Below are 17,309 nucleotides of genomic sequence, written 5' to 3' on the forward strand. Positions count from 1 at the left end.
CTCTCTCTGCCCTTTCCCCTGCTTGTGCTTTCTCTAAATGAATAAACTAAAAAAAAAAAAAAAACAACTTTAAAAAAAAAACCTATGGTTACAAAAATTTAACATACAGTATAACCCTTTGGGAAAAGATAGTTAAAACTTGTTAAGAAAAAGAAAAACAATCACTGGTTTCTGGAATTACAGTGGAAAATGTACTATATATTTAAGAGAATTTGTCACATAGGAAACTAAATCATAATATATGTTGAGGATTTTTAGGTGTTTGTTTTTGTGGGTTTTATTAGGATTCTTACATAAACAACCAATGAAAATCACAAGTGGAATCAAGAAATAAGTTGGTATAAGAAGAGATTCCATGAGGAAGATTCAGCTGTCTCTTCTTTGATCAAATACTTAAGTAGATAAGGAAGGACAGAGTACCTTAGATTGAGCAATAAGAAAAAAAAAAACTGATGGAAAGAGGTAGTAATAATGTTTAACATCCATTCTTGAATTTGTTGAAATCTGCCATATCACACTTTCAAAAACACAGTTTATTATTTCTGCATGTAATTTAGCACTTATTTATTTTTTTTTAGTCATGAATTGTTAGAAGTAGCTTATATAAATTATTTGGTAAATCATTTAAAAAATTTTTTCAAAACTGCTTATTTTTAAAATTCAGCATTCCTAAACTGAGCAAGTTACTTTTCAGGTGAAACCAATTTAATCATTGTGTGACCATTTCAAACTCTCTTATCACAGATCTCTCATGACACCATATTTGCCCTCTATAACTTGCCATTTATTCTTCAAAAAGAAAATGTGTATACATTGTAAAGCTGCATTTCTGGGTGTTATTTCAGTGGAGACCATTTAAGAAAGTGAAAACAAAAAAATAGAGATGAAAACCAGGGAGGAACGATGAGAGAGTTGGTCAAATATAAATCTTCTATTCTTAAGAAATTGGATTCTCTGAAGGGGGGAAAATTGGAGGGGGAGACCAACCATGAGAGACGATGGACTCTGAAAAACAAACAGGGTTCTAGAGGGGAGGGGCGTGGAGGGATGGGTTAGCCTGGTGATGGGTATTAAAGAGGGCACGGTCTGCGTGGAGCACTGGGTGTTATGCACAATGAATCATTGAACACTACATCCAAAGCTAATTGATGTAATGTATGGTGATTAACATAACAATAAAAAATAAAAATAAATAAATTGGATTCTCTACAGTTTTAATTTTTGATGTAACCATAACGTGGGTTCAGGTCGTTTCTAAAACTCTTGAGTATCACAGTAGCCATTTATTGGCACTTGCTATTCAAGGAAATAACATGATTATAAGGCAAAGACTGAAAAATTGTGTAGCATACACATTTCTCCCCCTCTTAAAGATGTCACTTTTCAGGCCTATTCTACTGCTTGTTGGCAAAGATGATGTTACAGCAATACATTTAAATAAATTCTTCTCAAGTGATAAAGAGAAACGCTTGATTCTGATATTATCCAGTGATAGGAAATTTAGCATTTATAACAGCTCCGTCGGGGAGAATAATGTCATCCAGGATGAAAACATCGCTCCTTGGCCAAAAAGAGACAGGGTCCTCTGAGCCCTCTTTTTGACTAGGTCTGATCCTTGGGCCTTCTCTGAGGCCTGCCTAGCCCAGCTATAGCAAAAATCCTGCTAAGTTCACTTAGTGAGAATCTCCCCACCCTTGCTAAATGATCAAGTTCTTCATCCCCCACACTTGCTGGCTATAAATCCCCAGTATCTTTACTGTATTTGCAGTGGAACCCCATCTCTCCCCTCACTGTGACTAATCAAAATAATCCTGAATAAAGTCTTGCTTACCTTTAAAAAAAAAAAAAAAGGTGTCAATAATCGTTTTTCTTTAACAAGGACACAGGACTTTCATAAGAAATTAATCTACCAATTTACTAATTTTTCAGGATCTGCCCAACTTTTACTTGTCTTTAGGATCAAGTATAATACAATTTTATCTGCAGATATAAATATGTGAGAGTTCTGATAGATATCAAGGAGTTAGGAGTAGCGGAAAAAAATAAGGAAACAAAAAAAGGTGGTGAGATGTTACGGGAAAATTAGAAGAGGGAGGGAATAAAGATTCATACGCAAACATAGCTTTTGGTTAATGTTTCAGTATATATTTAGAAAAACATAGCCCCATGAGATCAGCCAACGATCAGAAACATAGATGCCTAAAAGGATAATAGAAATGGAGGAAACCAGCTGTCGAAATAACCGAAGGGGATTATGAAGAATGTGATGACCTGGGTGGGGCAAGGGCACATCCTTCTGATGGTGGCATCTCCCAGTCTACCTAGCTGATACTCCCAGGTAGGAACGTGGGCCAGTGTGGTTAGATTAGCTGAGTTTTCCGGAAAAGCCCCAGGAATCCAGTTACTCTGGAGGAGAAGGAACTAAATGCAATTTTAGTGTGTGGTCCCACAATTCAAACAATTATCGTTATAAATCCATGCAAAGGATACCCCCACAAAGAAATGTGAGTAAAAATAAACATGCTTGGAATCAGAGAACATACGTAAGTGGAATTTCCCAAGGTTTTGATGTTCCCCAACCTAAAGTACTCAAGCTGATCTTCTTTATGGCCAAGAGCTACTTATTTTCCTGCCCGTGCCTCACACCTCCTCCCCCTCCACCCCATCCTTTTCTGGTTGTGATTCTGAAACACACACACTGTGCATACACACACATTCAAAAACTAATGTTTAAGGATGATTGTGGACTATGATGAATAACAACGCCCCAAGTATGGAAAAACTGTAAATACGGCTTAGCTTAGCCCAACTAGATGATCCCAGGCTAGGTGAAAACCATCCCACACCAACAGTTAGTAAACAAGTAGATTCTACTAATCATCTTTGTCTTCTAAGCATGGAAACTTATACAAGATGATAAAAAGAAAAAAAATAGCAACCACTTCAGAAATACATTTTTTTCTGATTTATCTAACATTCTCACATTAGAAGTACAACCCAAAACACACTACAATGTAAGCAGAGAGATGTAAATGTACCCAAAACTAGACTTTTTAACCTGTTAGACGAAAAGAGCTGCACCATCTAAATGGTTTGGGAAGAAGATCCACAGTGGAAAGGAGTTTGAAGACAGACACAGGTGGAATAAGACTAAAACTGATCTTGGTGTAACTGAAGCTATCAGGGAAGTGAGCATCTATCTTGCTGAAATTAGACAAGAATTAGATATCTTATTTCTCCTGATGTGTGCATATATATACATATCAATGTGATGCAGCCTATTTATGAACTGAAGTAGAATAAGTGTTCGTTGACTTAATTGCATACCCGTGAATCAACAAGTCTCATTTCAATGATATCTCTGGGTCCATTTAATAAAACCAGGTAAAATGTGGGGGGAAACTAATGGCAATTTCTCACTTGATTGAAATCAGTTTATTCTGGATTTGTCAACTTCCCTCATTCCATTTTCTAACTGTAAAATATAGAGACGTACTTGAAACTGAAATAACTAGTGAGAGTGGGAAATACATGTGCAATATTAAAGCACATTTTACTCATGAAGTCAATCTGGTGGTTCTGGGCTCCACATACTATTAACGTTTGAAAGTCAACAGACACATGGTATATAATTTTCCCACATCACAGAAGCTGTGGAAACTTTTGGAAGAGGCCATATGTTTCTTCCTCCATTTACAAGCAGCAATGTGGTTTAACTGCTTCCCAGACAAATTATTACTAACCCTCCGTTCCCCCCACCCCGACAAAATGACATTCCCCCCAAAATCTCTTTTATGGTCAAATCTGAATCTGTCCTGTTTAACTTAATTTCATGGTCTCTTGTTCTATTTAGTGTGGGAGAATATCTTTCCCATCAGTAAACAGCTCTTTTCAAAATATTCTCTATCCCTTCCATCAGTGCTGCCCAAATACTTAATTCTTAACTGCCTCCCCCAACCCAATCCCGGCCTTAGTGGTTATTTCTACCAAATGGCCATCTCCTCTCACCCTCCCTCCCAGTCACCACATTTACCATAAAAAGGGTAGTCCACATTGAAAGTAATACACTGTAAAATATGTTGACTATCTCCTAACACAGCTGCAACTCTTATATAGGAAGCTCATTTCTTTGAATCCCGTATTTCTCATTTTATCTTCGACATATAATCATTGTTAAAGAGGCCAAATGGATAACACTGGCTTTGATTTTGGAATAACGCTTTGAAATAATTTATGCTCTAAGTGCCTAAGAAAGGTATAATGTACATATGCAATTTTCTATTCGATAATCTGATCCTTGGAACAGATTCCCCTTTAATTCATATATAATAACTGCACATGATAGAACATTTATAAAATACATCTTAGAGATCTAAATCTCTGAATATAACATCTAACATAAAAGTCAGAGAGGTTGAATCAAAATGAGAAGTAATCTACTGGTGATTTCAAAACTTCATTTAAAATTATCACAAAAGGGGGCACCCGGGTGGCTCACTTGGTTTGGCATCCAACTCTTGATCTCAGCTCAGGTGATTTTTTTTTCTTATTTTATTTAAATTCAATTAACTGGGGTACCTGGGCGGCTCAGTCAGTTGAGTGTCTGCCTTCGGCTCAGGTCATGATCTCCAGGTCCTGGGATCGAGTCCCACATCAGGCTTCCTGCCCAGTAGAGAGTCTGCTTTTCTCTCTCTCTCTTTCCCTCTGCCCCTCCCCACTGCTCGTTCTCTCTCTAATAAATAAATACAATCTTTAAAAAAATAAATAAATTCAATTAATTAACATATAGTGTATCATTAGTTTTCAGATGTAGAGTCTTTATCTCAGGGTCATGAGTTCAAGCCCTGTGTTGGGCTCCACACTGGGAGTGGAGCCTACGTAAAAAAATAAAAATAAAGAAATAAAAGTAAAATTATCACAAAATGACAAATGGATTAATGACATATCTCACAAGACTGTACCTCTATTGGCATTTATCACAGATAGATATGCCAGACCTACATCAATTATGACCTACTGTGTACCTCAGCGTAAGAGCTGTTCACAGGTCTTTGAGGGGTCTTTGACCTCAAATTCTCTCCTCCTTCCCACAGCATTAGCAGATAAGCAAGTAACTGTGATAGAAGTAATTTACTACCTCAGCTTATGCCCCCGCTATTTCTAATTTTTTCCCCCTTTATATCTTCAGTCTACTTTCTGTTCTTCAGTCTCTAGGGAGAAAATGATCTTTGAAGATCATTGGTATTTCTTTGCTCTCTCCTCTCTCCTTGGACACATTCTTAATCTTCTATTTAGACACACGTACAATCTCTTAACACCTACCTTTAATATTTGATAAATCTACACTTAATACTTCTTTGCTATTTCCCTGTCTCTTTTACTCACCTCCAAACTTACTTACAGAATCATTTGACACTCTCTGTTGCCAGTTCTCCATTTCCTTCGCACATAACAAACTTGTGCCTACATCACCTGCACAAAGCTGTACTAGGTAGCCGGGGGCAAATTATTCTCTGAAGTCAGTGGACATTCTCAGTGTTTGTTTTCCTTTACCTTTAGCAGCAGTGAGAATTGCTCACTAACACTGATTTCTATGTCCTATCATTGTCTCATATCCTACATTCCAAATGTAGAGATTCCCAGAGGTTTGACATCGTCTCTCTTCTCTACTTCTGTACATCTCTCCCCGGTGATCTTAACCACTCCTTTGGCACTATCTCCTTTTTGCAAATAACTCCACACCCCTATTCCCAGCTGTGGCCTTTCCCCCAACTGCCTACTTGGTAGGAATGTCCCATGAATAATTATAATATCCCACCTCTCACTCAGAATCTGCTTGATCCAAACTTAACTTTTTTTTTTTTTTTCTTGAAATAAACATACTCTTCTGACTGCCCTGTTTTTGTTTAGGGCCTTTCTTTTTCCAAGTTACCTATATTCAAAATTTTGGAACATTCATCGGGCCAACTAATTTTCCTATTTTCATCCCATCAAATAATCTTACTTCCCCTGCATATTCTTTTCCATTCCACTGTGTTTCTGTACTTTCAGATTACACCTTCTGCTTAAAACTATTAAAATGACTTTTTATTTGGTTTTCCCAAGGTGGCATCTTTCATCTCTACTTTCCCAAATGCAACCCACATTCTTCATTACATCGTATGAATGGCCATCCTAAATTATCACTTTCATTATGTCATCCTGTTCGACCTAATTCTGGAATACAAACTCCTAATACCTGGTATGGTATGCAATGCCTTTCATCTGGTTTTATCTTCACTTCCAGTTCTACCTTCCCCTAGCTGTCCTCTCTGCCCCTAACCCTGGGCAATATAAACTGTATCTGCTAACTGTTCCTTGAGCCTAGCTCCTGTTTTCTCAGCTCCATGTCCTTTTTCATGCATAGGCCTTGACCTGCCAGAATTCTCTCTTTTCTCCTCCTCCTGCTAAAATCTTCGCCTATAAACATCCTATCATTTCATGATTAACTTTCCTACTCTGACTCAATGCCTTCTAGGACCAACCAGCTGAAAGTAATTTCTCTCTCCTGCACACTTTTCTAGCACTACCTTATATCATTCACAAAGTACTTCTTATATATTATTTACTGCCCTGAAGTGTGAGGATTTGGATCCATGCATTCTCTCCTCCATTGCCTCCCCATATTAGATTGTACATTTCTCAAGGTCAGGGTTCATTTTTCATAACTTTGAAATCTTACTGCACTTGGCAGAGAGTCTTACACAAAGCTGGAACTTGATAAAAAATAACTTAAATGAAATCAGACTAAAAACAATTACATCCAGAAAAGTACAAGATATATACACCTGATCATTAGTAATTACCCCTTTCTAACTTCCAGAGTTCGCTAAAAGCCAAGTACAAGTGGGTGACTTTGTTTTATGCAAATTTCCCATTCTTCACATTAGGAAAAAAATTAAAAATCTGTGAGTTAATGCAGAATTTGGCTTAATTCCCACGGGAGGAACAAAACTACTTCATTTAAATGTTCCCTCTAGTCCTCAAGAGTCAGCATTTTTTGATGTGCGTAAGTGAGAGAGAAGACAGTGTTATCTTTTTTAAGTAACCTCCACAGAGAGATCAGTTTTATTTACACAAATGAAAAACTAAAAGGGGAAAAACTTAAAAATGGCAATTTTGGTAGAGTTTTCCCATTATAAAAATGTTTTAGTGTAGTATGAGGTTTAATGTTAGAGCATTCCCTCCTGCCCACCAAAAAATCAAATAAATAGGAATAAAAATTTAATGGTACCATTTTAGCAATAAATATATTTCTCTAACTGTATGCTTTAGTAAATGACAATGTATTGAATATCTCTGATGAAGAGACAATATCATAATCTAACAGTGAAAATTACATGTGCCTGCTAATTTAGACTTTGATTACTTTAGCTTTTGATCACTGGAATTCTTTGTATTTAAAATATTCCAAGAAGTCCATTAGCAATTTTAAAGCAAACTGTATGAAAAAATATGGCTTTTGTAGAATAGAAAAAAAAAAAAATAAAGAAATTCATTATGGGACTTACTGAAGAAACAGAATAGGTATTTTATTAAGAGAGAAATATATCCCACAAATAATAATGTTTTTAATACAATGATAATAAGTAGTAGTAGACAGGGTTATAGCCACATATTTCACTTCGGAGAGTCATGATCTGACATGAACATTGCTACAACACCCACAGGGTCCCCCCACATACAGCTCCTGATCGTCATAGTTGGACATTTAAACAACAGAAGAAAATGTCTTTTGAAAAATAAGATTAGATTACTGTGTAGACAAAAATTGAAAAGACAGTGAAACTACTGAAAAAGAGAAGGGGAAAGGAGGTCTGTTACTAGGTCCTTTTGTAAGCAGGGAACTGAAATTTATTCCGTGAAAGCACAGAAATAACATAGAATGTTCTTAGGACAAAGGGAAGAACAGGTATGATCAAGATAAATGTTAGATGGATGCTTTAATTTGGATTGGATGCTAACCGCTAATAAATCATTACGTGGGCTATTGTTTGTCTCCTTGGTTCAGAACACAAACTTTTATTATTGCCACTGTCTTTATGAGACTTGCCATGGTAGCATCTTACTTACCTAGACTACATAGAGAAAACCAAAACACAAGTCACAAAACAGATTAGGGAAAGACTCCATCGGTTGATCCACAACTGTAACATCATTTACTTATTGTTAAATTTGAGCTTCCTATTCTATCCAAATCCATAAAATACTTAATTTATTGTTACAGATAAAGGAAGTAGCATTTGAATAAACACATTTTTCAAAAACAATCTGCAGCATGTTTATGAAGAAACTTTTGGGGGTTTCAGAAAAAATGGCATTAAATTGGGAGATTAAATATTGATTTTATGATTTTGCTGGCCATTTAAAATAAACAATCTCATGAGTCTGGCTTAAATCTGGGATGCCTCAGTGTCTTTTTCATTTTTTTAGGTCAAGTCAGATTGCTCAGACAGCTCTTTTCTCACTAATCCATTATAATGTGCTGAAGAAGACCATTTGATCAACTACTTAACAAAAATAAAAGTGACACTTAAGTGACTGATATTCCATGAGTAAAGGTTGAACTTAACATTGTATTTACTATGTGTGTTACAGGCATTACATTAATCCATGTGAGGAGGACAAAAAAAAAAAGGGAAAGGAAAAAAAATCCCTGATCCTTGCCTTCAGTGAAATTATAATAATTCAAGATCTCAGGGCACCTGGGCGGCTCAGTTGGTTAAGCTCAGGTCATGATCTCAGGGTCCTGAGATCGAGCCCCAAATTGGGCTCTGTGCTCAGCATGGAGTTGGCTTCTCTCTCTCTTCCTGTCCCTCGCCCTTTGCCCTTCCCCTTGCACATGTGTGCACGTGTGCGCTCTCTAAAATAAATAATCTTTAAAAAAAACTAAAGATCTCATATTGAAACGTTAGAAATACTATACAAAGATGCCCACCTCAGGCATTTATAGAGCTATGCCTCCTGCCTATCTCCTCCTGCACCTCCTGACTCTTTTTTCCTGATCCATTTTTCCCCAAAGCACTTATCACTGTCTGATACCATATAGGCTTTACTTATTTTTCTACTTCATCTTCTCAGACTAGACTGTAAGATCCTAACGGGCAGGGACTCTGGTCAATTTTGTGCACTTCTGTGTATCCAGTGCCTGGAATGGTGCTTGGTACTTAACAGGTACTCAGTAAATATTTACTGAATACATAAATGAGAGGACCATTATTATTTTCATTTCCTAGTCTTCTGGCTTAGATTTCCTATGATACAATTGCATTTTTCCCATCAAGCTTTCTCTTATGCACCAAGTACCCTGGGTTATGATGTGATCCCACTTATCAACTGTGATACTGAGTGAGTTATCAATTTCTCTGGGCTTGGGCAGAATGGGGACCACAGAAGTATCTGTGGGTTGTTGTGAGAAATGAATGAGGGAATTCACATGAAGTACTTAGCACGGTGCCTGGCACACAATTAGTGTTCAATAAATTTTGGCTGTTATTGTTCTTATCAATATAACTATTCAATTATTTTCATCTGTTGCAAACAGCTCACCAATTCTTTTTTTTTTTTTGAAGTAATTCGTAATTAATGAAACTGGGGACACTGACATTCAGGGCTAAGGTTACATGTGGTTGTATCTGCTGAAAAAAAAAAAAAAGCTACCCCCCCCCCCCCCCCCCGCTGTGGGTGGGTTGCATTTAGGGAGTATTAATTCTCCTCTCGTGCTCCCACGGGACTGTATATACCTCTGTGTAGCAATCACCACACTGTATTTCAACCAGCTGATTATCTTCAGTGTTCTCTGCTACATTATGTGGTCTTTTAGGGAATGAAATCTCTGTATCCTATCACAAAGCAGGCACTCTATAGATGTTTGCCCAATGGATGAGTTACCGTATAGAAATGAGACTTATCCCACTATTTGTAGTCACATCACACATGCACTTTCATTACTGTTTCAAAATTACATTTCTCAATAGACAGTCTAGACCTAGAGAGTAAGGGGAGAAGGTTTTAGTGTTGGAAGGTGATGCAGAGCTGTGTGTATGAGAATAAAGGCAACGCGCTGGAGGTCGGTGATGTGCAGTGAATAAAAAAGTGCTTAGAAGACAGATATAAACCCAGTTCTTATTTTCTCATAAATGGTTCCTCCATTTCAATAGTAATGATCTAATTTATATCCATCCCACTTTATGGAAGTGTGATTACCCAGGGAAAAATTCTAATAAAAACATACTTGATAAAAGTTGAAAAGCACAGTTATTAGAAATGAGGACTGTGGAAGAGGCAGAGGCACAGCTCGAGGTCTGAGCGTATGTAAGGATCAAAAAAAGCTCATGATGTTAGAGGTCCTTAGGTATTTAACACCACAGCAAAAAACACTTTCAAGGAACTAATTTTAAAAGCCAACCAAATGCCAAGTATTTGATAATGCTAAAACCTGTATTCAAATGATAAAACCGTATGGTGCTTTACACAGGATAGAAAACAGCAATTTGTACCTCTGCAAAAAGAAAAGAAGCTTGAGACTGGCAGATCTGACTGCTGAATTAGCCATTTAGTGAGTATTCAGAATAAGAGATCAGAGAGAAAAAGCCCAGTATCATGAGGCTTCTATATCTAAAGCTATCACATGCTGTGAATCTATCCCTTTGAGTAATGTTTCTCATTAGGAAGGTACTTACATTAGGTCTCAGTCTAGCCGCCAGATCATAATACTTCTCGGCTGCTTCGTTGAGGCTGGCCTGTCTGTTAAAGATTAAAAAAAAAAAAATTGAACTATAGCATTTATTTTAAAATTGCAGAGAGGTGAACCAGAATCATTATGCAGCAAGATAATATTAACTTAAAAATATTACAATTATACCAATCAAACCATAAGTTGCCTAAAGCAGAAAAAATACATGAAATTGAATGCATGCAATGGACTTACTGTCTTTAAGGCATTATAAATAGTATCTCAACATAATCCTATTCAATAGTTATTAGTTTAAATTTACATATTAGCAATTAGAAATGTTATTTTTATTTTCCAAGCTAACCCAGATAATGTTACAGGGTTGGAATTCTCCAGCTTCAACTGGATACCCCAGAAAAATCTTGATTTTTAAAAACAAAATGCCAAAAAATTCTGTATCTATCTAGAAGTCCATTTTCTTTCCAATTCAGGTGGGGAAACTTCCATTGTGTGCAGCCCACAGGGGGGAAAAAAAAAAAAAGTCCAGATTCTTCCTCTCCTTGCTCTCTGCACCAGAGTGCACCCATGACATAGCCTCAGCTAATTGGATGTTCTTGCTTGGGACTTTCATTTCTGAATGAGAGACAGAAAGATGAAAGGATAGCTAGAATTCACTGACAATGGTGGAAGCACTAGGCTATATCCTGATCAGACTCTTCCTGTAAAGAATTGCTACTGCATGTCCTTCCTCTTGACCCCTCCAGGGCTACCCTGTTTCCTGCTGATTCAAGCTATGTTATCTGGCCTTTAGTGAATTCTGCCATCCTTGAAATAGCCAGTTTCTCTTGACTACCACCAAATACCATGAGTGGAGCTGTTGACTTATACAAATAAGATACATACTGAATTTTAGTAAGTTTATGCTTTAGCTATTCTTGCAATTCAAAGCAAACTCCTAGGTTCGGCCAACTGGTTAGCAGGAGAAATCAAATGTGAGGGTCCTGAAAAAGCCTGGCCAATTAGCCATCAAAACCACGGTATGTTTTTCAATCATGCCATGCTGCTTCAGGAAATCTTCAAAGGTGGTAGGTAACGAGGGCTAGAAGCTCTTGCAGTTGTACTCTAACTGGTGACTCTATTTGCAGAGTACAGAAATGCTACAAAAAATGTCAAATTCAACTTCAGATGATGCATAGAGCACACCTATAATGTGAACAATAATAGTAAATGGCTTGGGGTCTGCAATTAAAATGGAGTAGTTTCTGTTGAAACTGTGATGTTAAAGAAGCTTCTGATGGGGGCGCCTGGGTGGCTCATTTGGTTGAGCGACTGCCTTCGGCTCAGGTCATGATCCTGGAGTCCCGGGATCGAGTCCCGCATTGGGCTCCGTGCTCAGCGAGGAGTCTGCTTCTCCCTCCGACCCTCTTCCCTCTCATGCTTTCTATCTCTCGTTCTCTCTCTCAAATAAATAAATAAAATCTTTAAAAAAAAAAAAAAAGAAGCTTCTGATGGAATTCAATGGAATACTACTCAGCCATAAAAGAGAGTGAGATCTTGCCATCTGCAAGATGGATGGATCGAGAGGGATGGAGGGTATAATGCTAAGTCAGGGAGAGAAAGATAAATACCATATGATGTCACTCGTGTGTGGAATTTAAGGAACAAATGAACAAAGAAAAAGAGACAAGCCTCCCCCCCAACAGACTCGTAAATACAGAGAACAAACTGGTGGTTGCCAGAGGGGAGCTGGGTAGGGAGATGGGTGAAACAGATAAAGGGGATTAAGAGTACACTTATCTTGAAGAGCACTAATGTACAGAAACGGTATCATTATATTTAATCACTATACTGTACACCAGAAACTACTATAACACTGTATGTCAATTACACCTGAATACAAAATAAATAAATACCAAAACAGGGCAGGCAGGAGTTGGGGAGGGAAGAAGCTTTTGAGGTGAGAAGATGACAAAGAGGTCAGGAATAAAGAGGAGAAACAAAAATTAACTCTCTCAATTAGAAAAATCACATTCAGTCTTTAAGAGAGAAGGTTCACTAGCCTATAAAATTGAATTTGCACTTTGGTCAAGTGCAAATAAAAACTATAAAGACATATCCCACGCAACCACATAAATTATAGGAATAACTGAAGATAACATCTCTCTGGAGACCAGGACATATTTTTCTAATTTTTAAAGGAAAAATAATTAGAAACACTGCTATTTTTAATGGGGTTATAGAGAAAGTAAAAACCCTTGACCTAAGGCTCTACTGGACTCATGGCAGTTACAACGTGCTGTTGCAATTTATATTCCCATAAATGTTGGAAGTTCAATTTCAATATGTCAAGAAAAGTACTTTAGTCTGGTATGAAACAGTAAAAATTCCCTTGCTAGGGTATTTAATGAAGGTTTCCTCAACCAAATTATAGAATCACTTTGGTTCAAATTCATTTGGAAATCTGAACCAGGATTCATTAGGTCATGCCCTGGAAGGGTTTTCTCCAGAGGAAAATAAAAGGCAGGGAGGTAGGAAATTAGAGTAACTTAATACTACAAAGAAGTTAAGTTACTTTGAAGCAAAATCAACCAATACATGTCTAACATGGAAAGCATAGCAAACATTAATATTCATCTTTATGGACATCCAAATTCATCAGGTAGATAAAGATCAAAGAGAAACTGAGGAATTCATTGGATGACATGCCTTTAAAATAATAATCAACACAAATGAAAAAAAAAAAAGGTTTTCTCCCCCAAAATGGTTGTTCATTTTTAAAGTCTTCATTGTCTTTAGTGGATTAATTCCCAAAGGAAACATCTAGTTTAGAAGGCTTAGTTTCTTAAGCTAGAAGTAGAATTGATGATAGTCTAAAGAAATAAAAAAAAAAAGTAGAGTTTATTAGATTTGTCATGTAACTGTGAAAATTAATTTTCACTCTAGGACATTAGGGGAAAGAGTGTGTCAATTCTACCCACCGAATGTTCATTTATTTTCTTGTTTTATTCTCTAGACAAGAGAGAAAACTCATGAGGAACTGTCCAATGTCCACTTCACAGTGTGTGCTGTATTTCACACTCGCCTGCAAGAAGTATCGTGGGAGTGCTTAATAAATCTTAATTGCAAAGATGACTGAATCATTAATCAATATTTGAAAACTAAGGAAATTAACAATATTCTGCTAGTTGGTTAGGAGATTCTTGAATTGTCAAGAACCTCAACCACTGAATTGTTAGGACTGACCACAGGACTCAGGTTGCCAAGACTATTAGGATAGAATTATTTAAAGAAGCTGATGAATAACTCTTCCTGAATACCCATATCCTTTCTTTCTTCACTGTTTCTTCTCTGGGACAGAGTTTCTAAATCCTCTAACTATGTGTCACTTACAAAATACCAGGAACTGATTATTCCATGTTCCAGCAACACCATGAAGTAATTGCTATTACTGTCCCCATTTTATAGATGGTTAAAATGAGGTTTAGAGAAGTTGGTAACTCCCCCAAAGTTAGATAGCTGGAAAGTGACTGATCTGGATCACAGACTCTACAGCTAAGTATCTGAACCACAGGATCATGCAGATGTAGCCGAATGATATGTGATACATTGTTCTGTGGCAGTTGACCCCAACAATTTCTACATCAAATACTAAGAAAGGAAGAAAACTTGCCTTTTCATTATAATGTTTAAAAGCCACGATTTAAGTATAAGAGATAAGATTTGAAAAGGGGAGAATATGGAGGACATTTGTAATTACAGGTTTTACTTCCTGCCCACCTCCATCTCCCATAGTGATAGAAGCGCACTTCACTAGACCAAATTGAGCAGATGATAGTTTTAAGAACAGAATGAAATGCACTGTTGTGTTTTGCCTTGTGTACCTCCTAAAAGGGGGAAGGGGAGAAACTGAGGGGAAAGGCAAAGAAATAGGGAATGAGGAAAAGTGAGAAGAGTGCTGGATACTCACTTCCTTACCCCCACCATCTCCCGTTTTCGGGGAGGGTCACAATTAGATATGGAGGGCAACCATAAGTTTCCCATGTGTCCAAGTAGGAGACTCAGAAAAGTAGGTAAAGGGGAAAAGCAGTTGGCTCTGCCAAGAAATCTCCCAGGCCAGATGTAGACAACCATGTGTTTTGACCACAACACACTTTACAAAGCCAGGAATGAGATAATGAGTGATAAAAATCCTTCATACCAGGGAGCTACACTAGGTCCAGATTGGTGACTACCCCCTGCCCCCCCTCAATAGTCAACATAAGGTTATGTTCCATATCATCTGTGCCAACAACAGGCTTATCAACTGGAGACACAGATGGAGGCTTCTAGCTCATTGCCAACTCCTGCCAATCATATATGTAGGGCCCTCCCCCTTTCCCACTATCTGTGGCCTCTTAAGACCAGGAAAGGTAAGGAAGTAGAAAGAGCCTACACGGTATTTGTAAACAGGACCATGATGTAAACCTTGGATTCCCAAGAAATCATTGAGTTGTGCTATCTTTTACAAGTCTTTATTTTTTATTCATTTTATTTTCTAAAAAGATTTTATTTATTTATTTGTCAGACAGAGAGAGAGAGAGAGAGAGAGAGAGAGAGAGAGAGAGAGAGAGCGCGCACAAGCAGGGGGAACTGCAGAGGCAGAGAGAGAAGCAGACTCCCCGCCGAGCAAGTAGCCCGATGCGGGACTTGATCCTAGGACCCTGGGATCATAACCTGAGCCGAAGGCAGATGCTTAACCGACTGAGCACCCAGGCGTCCCTAAAAGTCTTTAAATTCAGTTTTTATGCCATCAGTGAAAAGGTGTGCTCAGAGTAAAACAAACAGTAATGGAAGTCACAAACGTCATTCTCTGATTACTATAGAATTCCATTTTGCACATGGGACTATGAAACTTGTATCTGTTAAAAATATAAAAATATATTTCATATATCTAATTCCCCTCCCTGGTGTTATTTTATAATAGAAAAGTATCTTTTGGAACACAGGTTTATGGCCCAATATTCTTAAAAGAAAAGATATATAAAGGAAATTTGGGAATCAATGATATTGTGAAATAACTTAATATACTTTGTGAAATGTTTGAGGGGAATCTCAGAGAATCATTTATAATTATATACATTTGTATGTATTCTGTGAGAATTATAAAATTAAAGGTTGCTAAATTCAATATTCCCTCCTTGAAAATATAAAAAATAAAAACTAGTAGCATTTAGAAGACTATAATTATTAGCAGCTCTGAATTGTCAATTTTAAATTAAAAATTACTTAATATGGATAATAACCAATGTTTGACTCATACAAAAGATAATACTTTATATTAAAGTCTTGGTGATTCTTCTAAGATAACCTATAAGCTTTCTTTTTCTCCCTCTTCCCTCTCCTCCCCCCCTTCTTCTTCTTTCTCCTTCTCCTCCTCCTTTTTCTAACCAGAAAACTGTCTGTCCTTGTATCACGAAAGTAAAATGAATAGTAGCTGAGTTTTCCTGGGTTCTTGCCAACAACTAAACTGAAGTGTAGCTTAAGTTACTCGAAGCAGCTAAATTTTAATTCTAATTGATAAATGCATAGTAGGAATAGAAGCAGAATCGAGATAAACAAGGACATAAAAATGTGTGGAAAATCTTAAAATAGCAAAACTAGAGTCACACGTATATAAAAACAATGCAGCAGAAAAGATCCTTATAATGAAACTCCTGGAAGATATTGTTTATGACCACCAAGCCATTTTAAACCAAAACCTCTCTGTCCAGACGTCAAAAATAGCTTTATGATCTGTCGGTACCCGTCCCAGTTCTAAACATAAAAGATGGTGAGGTAAAGCAGAAATGTAGCAATAACAGAGGAAAAGACAAGGCTGATGGTGTAATTTCACAAAAGATTCCTCGGAGTTCGAAACTTCTTGATGCCCCATGAGAGTTTGAGCTCATTCTTTCATAGCCTCAAATCCTTCAGGGCTGCTAAGGACAGGTTAAGCCTATGTCTAAAAAGATTACATAATGAAATGCACTGGGAAAATTAAAAGGGAAGAAATATTTATTGTCAATGTCAACTATTATAATGTTCCTATGTAGTAAATAACTCCTTATGTTCAGTTCGTAATGTTCGGGTAGGGAGAAGGAGTTGGGAGGGGTGGCAAGATAGAACTTGCTTGCAGGGGTGGTCGAGAACCAACATTTTAAGTATCACCTGTGACTTGTCAGAAGTGTAAAACATTAGGCACCACCCAAACACACTAAATCAGAACATGCACTTTAACAAGATCCCCAGGTGATCCACAAGCACGTTACTGTTGGAGAAGCACTGGGTTGGAAGATGCTCACCTTCAACCTCATCTGCCGCTGCCCTTTGCTTTAAAGACCTTCCAAACCATTATAACTTAGTTGAAATAAGCCCCATTTGGGCCAAAGGTTGGCATTAGCGTACAATTTATAACTGAAAAATCCAATGACTTTTCGAGTGATTTTTGGTAATTTTGGAAGTATTAAAGAAGAAAGGCCTAGAGAGCTTCGAAAAAAAAAATACATATCCAACATATGTGTCTGTGTGTACATGTGTGTACGTTCCCAATCTACCTTGAGAAATAATCTGATTCGGT

At 37.2% G+C, this 17,309-nt stretch overlaps 1 protein-coding gene across 3 annotated transcripts in view; it reads right to left on the reverse strand.

The window, feature by feature from the left end:
- TMTC2 (transmembrane O-mannosyltransferase targeting cadherins 2) overlaps window positions 1-17,309 on the reverse strand; it is a 393,066-nt gene that overhangs the window by 42,790 nt on the left and 332,967 nt on the right. For all 3 annotated transcript variants that reach the window (XM_035721804.1, XM_035721806.1, XM_035721805.1), the window contains one exon: window positions 10,722-10,785. In XM_035721804.1, the coding sequence (XP_035577697.1) occupies window positions 10,722-10,785 (64 nt within the window). The remainder of the gene's footprint in view (window positions 1-10,721; window positions 10,786-17,309) is intronic.

Source organism: Zalophus californianus, chromosome 9, assembly GCF_009762305.2.
Source record: "Zalophus californianus isolate mZalCal1 chromosome 9, mZalCal1.pri.v2, whole genome shotgun sequence".
Taxonomy (NCBI): Eukaryota; Metazoa; Chordata; class Mammalia; order Carnivora; family Otariidae; genus Zalophus; species Zalophus californianus.